At 40.3% G+C, this 10355-nt stretch overlaps 1 protein-coding gene across 1 annotated transcript; it reads right to left on the reverse strand.

The window, feature by feature from the left end:
* Positions 1-638: 638 nt before the first annotated feature.
* On the reverse strand, positions 639-1958 carry LOC133038822 (uncharacterized). The gene has a single exon (XM_061117188.1). It carries the CDS (start codon positions 1956-1958, stop codon positions 639-641), a length of 1320 nt encoding a protein of 439 aa, XP_060973171.1.
* Positions 1959-10355: the final 8397 nt, after the last annotated feature.

Consider the following 10355-nt stretch of genomic DNA (forward strand, 5'->3'; position numbering starts at 1 on the left):
AGAAGTGGATCACTTATGCTAGGGACAATGGCCGTCCTAGGGATATTCACACTAGCGAAGCCACTAGATCCTGGTTCGTGAAATTGATGGTGCCGAACGAACGGCTCGACGATGCTGTAAGTTATTTCTTAACAGAATTAATTTATTGTGGTTTTAATTGTTTGTGCGACTTGTATGCGATTTATATGCAATGTTTGTACTTTATGTTTGATCTGTTTATGCGACTTTTATGCGATTTATATGCGATGTGTGTGCGATTATTCACTTTTTTAGGTATTTTTTGCGACTTATGTGCGATGAAATTGCGATGTTTGTGCGATTTTTGAAACAATTTTGGTAATTTCTTTGTGCGATTTCCTGCGATATTTGTGCGAATTTTATGCGATTGCTGTCTTACTGTTTTCTTTTGGAACACAGCAAATTGATGCCATGGCGCACTTATTGAGAAGAAGACGGACCCTGTACCCAAAAGTCTACACTCGAAAAGGTATAGTTTTGGACACATCTACTCCACAGTTCTTTTCCATGTATTGGAATTTGTATGAGGGTGACAAGAGCAAGATGAAATGGGATGAAGGCATTATGAATTACGTGCAGGGGATACCGCATAGATACTTGCCATGTTGGGAGAACCAGGATTACATATACTTTGTGCAAGGGATTTTGAGCGTTTGGAAAAGTGCGCAAGTGCATGTTCTCTCCACTAAGTTCACATCACCACCTCTCTCACCTTGAGGACTCGTACCAACGTTGAACAATTGGGCACCATTACGAAGGACACTCCTGAACATACCATCTTTGTGTTGATCCTTTAAATCATTTTCAAAAGTAGTAGCCAAAGGAGTAGCGCACTTACTAGCCTTTTCGAGACGAGAAGCAAACCAATTTTGAAGTGTGAACCTGATGAAGTCAACCAAAATAGTTACTGGATATTTTTTGAATTCTTCTGTCACCTTGTTGAAGCTTTCGGCAGCGTTGCTTGTCATTATGTTGTACCGATCGCCTGGACAATAAGGACGAGCCCACTTTTCAAACCCTATTTGCTCCACGTATGTAGCAATGGCAGGGTCCATCTGTTTCAGCACCTCAAAATGCCTATCACATTCCGTCTTGTTCCATGCGTAAGCTGCAAGCCATATTTGTTGGTTGCATACATCAGTCTTAAACTTGTGCACGACATTCATAGTAATATGCTTGAAGCATGCACAGTGGCATGCTTTTGGGAAAACAACATCAACAGCATGTTCAATGCTTTGATGCCTATCCGATATGAACATAAGATTTTCAACCTCACCAATGGCTTCCTTCAACTTCCGCAAGAAATACTTCCAAGAGTCATGATTCTCACTGTCAACAATTGCAAAGGCTACCGGAAACAATTGGTTGTTTGCATCGTACGCAACAGCAACTAACAGTGTTCCTCCATACTTCGTCTTCAAGAATGTTCCGTCGATACTAATCACAGGACGACAAAACTTAAATCCCTTCCTACAAGCATCGAGTGACCAGAAACAGTACTTGAACCGGTTATCCTCGCTGACAATGTCAGTAATAGTGCCTGGATTCTTCTTTTCCAGCATGTAGAAGTAACCATATAATTTCTTATAAGATTCTGCTGGAGTACCCCTCTTGTACATAATTGCCTTCTCTCTGCATCTCCAAGCTTTCTCATAACTCATCTTGATACCATATTCATCAAACATATCCCTCTGTATGTCTTTTGCCTTGTAGTTAGATCCATCTGATGTGTACTTATTCTTAATACTGTGACCAATGACCCACGGTGCTGCTTGCCGGTGATCAGAATGTCTAGAATCCAAGTTACATCTATGTTCATTGTGAAACACAGTAACCTCAAACATGTCACAAAGTGCCTTTTTCTTCCCCCTTAATCTCCATTTACAATTTTCATCCTTACAAGTAACGTAAAACACATTAGTGCCAGACTTACTTACCATCCACTCAAAATTATTTTTCAGTGCATACCTTCCCACTACATTCTTCAGTTCTTCCTTGTTTTTGTACAACTTGCCAAGATATATCTGTTGGGTTTTATGCCCTAAATAAAACTCATTTCATATAATCAGATTTACTTATTAATAAAGATCAGAAATAACATTTTATGTTGCATGGTTCACATGATTTATTTCATGATTATATGTGTATATAATGTATGAATTCTTTTTAAGTCCAGAACATATGAGTTGGTTAAAGATTATAGTGTTGTCAGCACAGTGGAATATAATCTTTATTATATGTTCAAAAGTAGATTCCCTGATTTGTCAGAACACTGGATTTAGACTGACATGGTATAATCAGCGATATGTATTCTTACACCTTGGAAAAGTGTTATGTCCTTTCCAGGGCATTGGCAAAGTTTACCAGTATCGGATGCATGGAGTATGCATTGGAATGGACCGATATTGAACTTTGAATTAGATTTTGAAACTTACCGTAAACATCTATTCAATTCAATATCATAAGTTGATCCTAGATCACATGATCGAAATCCTGATATGGTTAGGCTCAATTTCAAGAGTGTTACTCATGTTCTTTGATTTGTTAGTTAAGCCCAGTTTTGTATCAGGGTAATACGTACATTTTGGGAACACGGTAATACAATTGAGTGGGGGAGCACTAACATAAATATGGAATCTATAGCTTCTATTTGGCAAATAGAAGTAAAGGATGATTTCCTTCGAGCTTAACCAAACGAAGATAAATGGTGGAGATCTCATTTCACTTAGGTGAAATATCATTTATACAGGGTTAAGTGTTTTAAGGATAAAATACATTGTAGGGTGTTACGGTAATTTAATCCTGTACAGTGTAAATCATCTATATAGAGGATCATTGATCACATTAGAGTTATAACAATGGATAACTAATGACGTGTCTATATCGTGGAACATATAGAGCGTTTCTATATGACTGAGAGTGCAATTCCAAGTTCTAAGTGTGGATTCAATGAGGAATTAATAAGTTAGGGAATTTACTTGGTAAATTCGGTTCGACTTATTGGAAGCTCGGTTATATAGACCCATGGTCCCCATACTAGTTGAGGCCATACTGCTTGTAAGACTCAGTTAATTGATTTTAATTAATCAATTATAATTCTAAAAGTTAGACTATGTCTACTTTATGAACTCTCACAGTTTAAGGATGAAATCGTAAAGAAAAGGGTTTCTAGGTTTAATTATTAATTAAGAGACTTTGTATGTCTAATTAATAATTATTTTAAATGACAATATTATTTATTAATCTATTTTAGTTATTAAATAATTAGTTTTGGCATTTAAATGATTAGAATTGGAAAAATGGCATTTTTGGAGAAATATAAATAAAATTGAGGAAACTGCAAAATCCAAGTGAGGCCCATATTCCCTCTATGGCCGAAGCACTCCCTTTGTGTTTCCCAATTATTATTTTATTTTTTAATTGTCATGTAATTGCTAATCAAAGCCTAGCTATGATAGGAAAGTGGTGGATCACACTAAATAAGGCAGTTAATCAATTACACAGTAAAAGAGGAAACTGTTTTATTTGGAAAGTTGTGCTCTCCCTTTTCCCTATATAAAGCAACCTTGCTCTCTTCTCTTGTATGCATGATCAGCCACGAAATTAAGAGAGAAAAGAGAGAGAATTTTCGAAATCCTTGTGAGATGAGTAGTGCCCACACACATCAAGTGGTATCTCAATCATAGTATGGAAGACTATGGGATTTCTGCATCAAAGAAGGAGAAAAGAAGATCCAGGTTCAGATCTTGGTGATGCTTGTTAGGTTTTATGCCCTAAATAAAACTCTTTACAATCTGATTAGTTATCAATATAAGAAATTTGAAGTATTGATGTTTGCATGAATTTTACATGCTAATGGTTTAATATGTTTAATATGTTTATTACATTCATACACACAAAATCAGTTAAATCCAGATCATATGTTTATTCACAATTACAGTATCGTCAACACAGTGGAATGTGATTGTGATCATATGAATCAAAAGTTTTGGTCCACTGTTTCATCGGTTGTTATTGGATTTACACTAATGTGATAATCAGCGATGATGTGTACTTACACTTGGAGTAAGTGTTATGTTCTTTCCAGGACATTAGTAAAGTATACTAGTTTCGAATGTATGGAGTATACATTGGACTGGACCGATATTGCAACTAAGTTAAGATATTACAAACTTACCGTTATACATATCTTTCCAAGTCAATATCAGTAGTTGATCTTAAGATTGAAAAGAATCTAAATCCTGATATGCTTGGGCTCAACTCAGGAGTGCTATTCATGTTCTTTGATTTATTAGTTAAGCCTACTTTTGGGTCAGGGTGATACGTATATTTTGGGAACATGATAGTATGATTGAGTGGGAGTGCTGAACATAAATATGGAATCTATAGCTTCTACTGGTGTATAGAAGTTAAGTGATGATTCCCTTCGAGCTTAGCAAATAGAAGTAAATGGATGAGCTCTTGTTTAACTGACTAATTATTAGATCACTAAACACCATTTACAGGTAGCTAAGTGTTTTAAGGGGCAAAATACATTGAGGGGTGAGAACGGTAAAGAAATCCCATCTCGATGTAAATCATCTATATAGAGGATCTTTAAATCACAATAAGATTATAACAATGGTTAAATGAGATAGTATATTGGTATCGTGAAACATACAATATGCTCTATATAAGTCTGAGAGTGCGATTCTAAGTTCTAAGAGTGGATTCAACGAAGAATTAATAAGTAGGAATTTACTTGGTAAATTTGGTTCACTTATTGGAAGCTCAGCATATAGATCCATGGTCCCCATTCTAGTTGAGAACATTCTGCTTGTAAGACTCATTAATTGATTCGTGATTGATCAATTATAATTCTAAAGTTAGACTATGTCTGATTTTATGAATTTTCACTAAGCAGGGGTGAAATTGTAAGGAAAAGAGTTTTCTAGGTTTATTTATTTATTAATGGACTTTTTATGTCTAATTAATAATTAAATTAAATGACAATATTATTTAATAATGTATTTTAATTATTAAATAATTAGTTTTGGCATTTAAAATGTTAGAATTGGAAAATTGGCATTTTTGAGAAAATAGAGATAAAATTTGATAAAATTGCAAAATTAAGTGGGGCCCATTACAACACCTATGGCTGGCCACTTATAAGGCTTTTTCAAATTATTATTTTCATTATTTTAATGCCAAATAATTCTAAACTTAAACCTAGTAAGTTGCCTATAAATAGAAAGTGATGGCTCAGTCAAAATACAAGTTTTCAATAAGCCTTTCTGACAGAAATTTCTCTCTTCAGAAAACTGAGCCTTCCTCACTCTCTACCTTGGCCGAAACCTCTCTCCCTCTTTTCCTTCATCTTTTTCGTGACCCTAGTGAAAGAGTAAGTGCCCACACACAGCAAGCAGTAACTCAATCATAGATTGGAAGACTGTGAAGGATCAAAGCTTGAAGAAGAAGGAGATTCGGGCTCAGATCTTGATTATACTTTCTGCTACGTAAAGGAATCAAGGGTTAGAGATCTGAGTGGAAGGAGACATTTATTCCGCTGCATCAATGTAAGGTTTTCTTAACTTTATATGTGTTTATTTTATCGTTTTAGAAAGTTCATATTTAGGATGTTAATAAACATACTTGTGAGTAGATCTAAGATCCTGGTAAAATAATTCCCAACAATGCTCTGCTACAGAAAGGAATCAAGGGCTAGAGATCTGAACGGAAGGAGTCATATTATTCCGCTGCACCCACTGTAAGGTTTTCTGTAAAGCCCGCTTAGCTAATTTGGAAATTAGCAGTTTTTTTTTTATGATAATCAGGAAATTATTTATAGCTATTTAAATAATTTATCATTAATTTTTATGGGATTCAGATATGCATAATTATGTCATCAGCAGTTTTTATATTTCGCATTTCCGGTGTCCGGTATTTTGGAACTCGGCGTTTGGCTCAGTAGAAATCACAACTTAGTATGTTAGTATTTTGGGGACGGGTTTTAGACATTGGGAATGTCGGGAATGGCCGGGAATTTAGAATGTCCCAAAAATACCCCTTTAGTATGATTTTCATGATTTTATGGTGGAGGGGCAAAATGGTCTTTTTGCCCCATTAGTGTTTTGTCTTTTAGTGACTTTTAATTGGAATTAAATGTTTATTTATTTAATTATTTTTGGCTGAAAAAGGATTTAATAAATGGTATTATATGGCTTTATTCTTTAGTTTTCTTCATTTTCCAAACTTAGTCAAAAAAAAAAAATTAGAAATTCAAAAATAGAAACTCTCTCTCTCTTTTCCTCTCTTTCGGCTGAGCTTGGGGGTTCAAGCTGGGATTTTTTTGGTTGGTGATTGCTAGTGGTTTTGCTAGATCAAGTGAGTTTTCTTTAAGGTAATTCTTGGCTTTAATCTCTTACTTGTTTTTCTTGAAAAAAAATGGTGAAAATAGATGAAATGCATGCTTGAATAGTTGTTGTTGTTGCTGCTGTAATCTGATTATTATTTTGAGTTTAAGCATGTTAGTTTAGGGTTGTTTTGATGCTTGATTACTAGGTTGAGCATGCTAGAGGTTTATATGTGAAAATATGTGATTTTGAGAGAAAATGCTATGTTTGGTTTCTGTGAATTGCTGGACGTTTCTGTATGTTTTCAGAGGTGATTATATGCTTAGTTAAGTAGAATTAACTAGGCTAGGGTGCATGATAGTGGATTTAACCAAGTTTGAGTTCTTGAACTCAAAGCTTGGTCTTTAATGGTGAATTTTGAATGTGTGATTTCTGGGTAGGTTTGATGCTCTAGAATTGTTATTTGGGACCCATGCAGGAGGTCCGGAAAGTTTGGGATCAATTGGGTTCGAATTGGTCAAGATATGTGAATTTTTGGTTCTGCTCGCGAGGAACCGGAATTCCGGTTGAGCATCCGGAATTCGGATGGGGGTTCAGATTTTCCTTAACCGGAATTCCGGTTGGGCAACCGGTCTTCGGTTGGGGATTTTTCGAACCCTAGTTTTCCTCGTTTTTGGGTTTTTAGGGGTATTGCCATGCTTTTTATCGATAGGGAAACTTTTAGTTTCGAGTTTTAGTCCCCGGGAAGTGATTTAGCGTGTCACTTATAGCGTTGTGATTTTTATGGTTTAGGAGCCGATGTCCCGCCGTTCGGCTTCGGTTCCGGTCGGGTTAAGCACACTGAAATCGGAATCCGGAGTAAGATTAGTATAACGGTATGCATATGTAGATTACATGTTTAGCGTGCATGTAGGAAGCCCGTTAGTTTACATTAGATATGTATTTAGGCTTCGAACCACCCAACCCCTGTCACGTCGGTACGAGCCGGAGTATGACCAACGGCGGAGTATGACCAGGTTCGACCGATCAGCCGACACCGGTTGGTGGTTCGATCTATTGACCTATCCGTCGGTACAGCCGGAGTATGACCAACGAATGAGTATGACCGGTTCGACCGATCGGAGGATACTTGTCAATAGTACCGTCCCCCGAACGTTCAAAACTCGGTACCATGTTGGACATGGCGGTAGTGCTCGGTACCATGTTGGACATGGCGGTAAGCGGGACTCGGTATCGTGTTGGACACGGCGGTCGGTTTTATGTATGATATTAGTATGCTTTTCTTACTGAGTCTGTCGACTCACAGTTTACGTTCATGTGTAGGTAAAGGCAAGGCAGTTGCTGATGGACCGTGAGCGAGCTTATGAGATTGTACATGTCAAGGCGGTTAGGCCTGGAGCGTACGATCCTCGGGACAGCAGGGCTGAGATTTTTTGTAACGGTCGTTAGATGACCTTATTTTGATGTAAAAATTGAATAGTAAAAACGTTTGTAAATATTTTTATAAATCGGGATCCCGAGACTTTTTGGTAAAATGGTTTATAAGTTTAATGAAAAAGCAAAATTTTAATTAATCACGTTTTTCCATAAACCTCGTTGATTAGCAACGAGCTGCACAGTACGTTTAAAAATCACGTAATACGCCTAAATTAGTTAGGGTGTTACAACTTGGTATCGTAGCCGCTGGGTTGTCTTCCGAAGATCGTCACGACATGTACAATCATCATCAGCAGTTAGCTCGGTTCACGGTTCAGTAAGCCTTTATTGCTTTAGTAGTTTATTTAATTCAGTTATGAAAAAGAAAAGCCTGTTAGGAAGCATGTTAGTAGCCTGATAGTAGAATAGGCGCATGTTTCTTTTCTAATTTCCAAATTAAGCGGCATTAGTAAGCTCGCCTTGAATACGACCTGATATGCCAACTCTTGGTTTCGCAGGCGGTTCTAACTAGATGGACGCCAGGCGGACTACCAGGAGTCGAGGCAACTCCGTGGGGTCGAATCAGGGAGAGGGAGCTCGGTTTCCCCACCGCTAGGGGCCGAGGTAGAGGTCCCCGAGGCGGGCTCGTGGCTCGGGGTGATGAGAACCCGCCACAGCCTGCCCGAGCTCCCGCCCGATCGTGGAGCCCCGAACCGGGAGTTACGGTTTGCATGAGATGCAAGCCGGGATCGAAGAGCAAGACCTCGAGATTCGAGGTTGAGACAGCCAGGTGCTCCTGCGGTTCCGGTGCCGGCAGTTCCGGCGGCACCGGCCCTGCCGCCTGTGCCGAGATGGTAGTAGCGGCCCACAGATTGGAACCTTTATATGAGCGGTTCCGGAAGCAAGCACCTCCGGTATTCCTGGGAGGTCCAGATGTGTCGAAAGCCGAGCAGTGGCTTACGGTGATCACCAGAATCTTGAACTTTATGGGTGTCACCGGCAACGACAGAGTGGTGTGCGCCACATTTCAGTTCCAGGAGGACGCCCTGGTATGGTGGGACATGGTGTCTCAGATCCATGACGTCACCACCATGACTTGGGAGAGGTTCCAAGAACTCTTCAACGCGAAGTACTACAATGAGGCGGTTAGAAGCGCCAAGAGGAAAGAGTTTGTTCACCTGACCCAGCGGGAGAACATGAGTGTCACTGAGTATACTACTCAGTTTGACCGGTTGGCGAGGTTAGCCTCGGGAATTGTGCCGACCGACTTCAGTAGGAAGGAGAAGTACCTGGACGGGTTGAATCCCAAGATCAGACATGATCTGATGATTACCACTGACGACAGCACCACCTACGCTCAGATGGTGGAGAAGGCACTGCGAGCTGAGGGCGCAGTGGGGTGCATGTCAGAGTCAGCTAGTACTCCGATTAGTGGCGGAGCTCCTACCCCTCCTGCATCAGGATTTAGCAGGGGGAGTAGTGGTTCGGCCATTGATCAGAGGAAGAGGGCACCCATCGCCCGGCGGCTCGAGTCGAACAAGAGGTTCGGGGGAACCGAACGAGCAGGAGTCGTCCTGGTGGTAATGAGACTCGCTTCTCCTATCACGAGTGCCCTAGCGGCAAGAGGCACCATCGGGGAGAGTGCAAGGGGCAGGGATGCTTTCATTGTGGCATGCCCGGGCACTTCAAGAGGGAATGTCCCCAGCTCCGCCGCAGGCACCGAGAGCTCCAGCGATGCCCACTCCAGCCAGGGTATTCGCGATCACGCAGGCTGATGCAGATGCCAGCCCATCAGTTGTTACAGGTCAGATTTTTATTAACGACTCGCTTTATTCGGTCGTTTGATTACGGGGCTACACGTTCTTATGTGGCGGCCGCAGTCTTTAGTAAATTGGGTAGACCCTTTGATAGATATGAATCGGGGTTTGGAACCTGTTACAGCGGAGAATTGGTTATCTCCAATAGGTGGATTAGGTCTATGCCGATCAGGATAGATGGTAGAGAGTTAAGCGCTGATCTGATAGAGATGAGCTTAGTCGAATTTGATATTATTTTAGGAATGGATTTCCTATCTAAATATTCGGCCAGCATTGACTGTAAGAGGAAGATGGTGGTCTTCCAACCGGAAAGTGAAGAACCGTTCGTGTTTGTGGGTTCGGTTCAGGGATCTCGGATCCCGGTGATCTCGGCTGTGTCAGCGAGAGAATTATTGAACGGTGGGTGCTTAGGGTTTCTGGCCGTGGTGGTGGACACCACTCGGCCAGACACCATTCGGCCAGAGGACATCAGTGTGGTTCGGGAATTTTTGGACGTGTTTCCCGAAGAACTTCCAGGGTTACCACCTCATCGGGAGATTGACTTTGTGATTGACTTGGCACCGGTGGGTGGATCCGGTTTCTAAAGCCCCGTATAGGATGGCTCCACTCGAACTTAAGGAATTGAAGATTCGGCTCCAAGGGTTGCTTGACATAGGGTTCATTCGGCCCAAAGTGTGTCACTGGGGAGCCCCGGTTTTGTTCGTGAAGAAGAAGGATGGATCTATGAGGATGTGCATCGACTACAGGGAGTTGAACAAGCTGACGGTGAAGA

The sequence above is a fragment of the Cannabis sativa genome, chromosome 1 (genome assembly GCF_029168945.1).
Source record: "Cannabis sativa cultivar Pink pepper isolate KNU-18-1 chromosome 1, ASM2916894v1, whole genome shotgun sequence".
Classification (NCBI taxonomy): Eukaryota; Viridiplantae; Streptophyta; class Magnoliopsida; order Rosales; family Cannabaceae; genus Cannabis; species Cannabis sativa.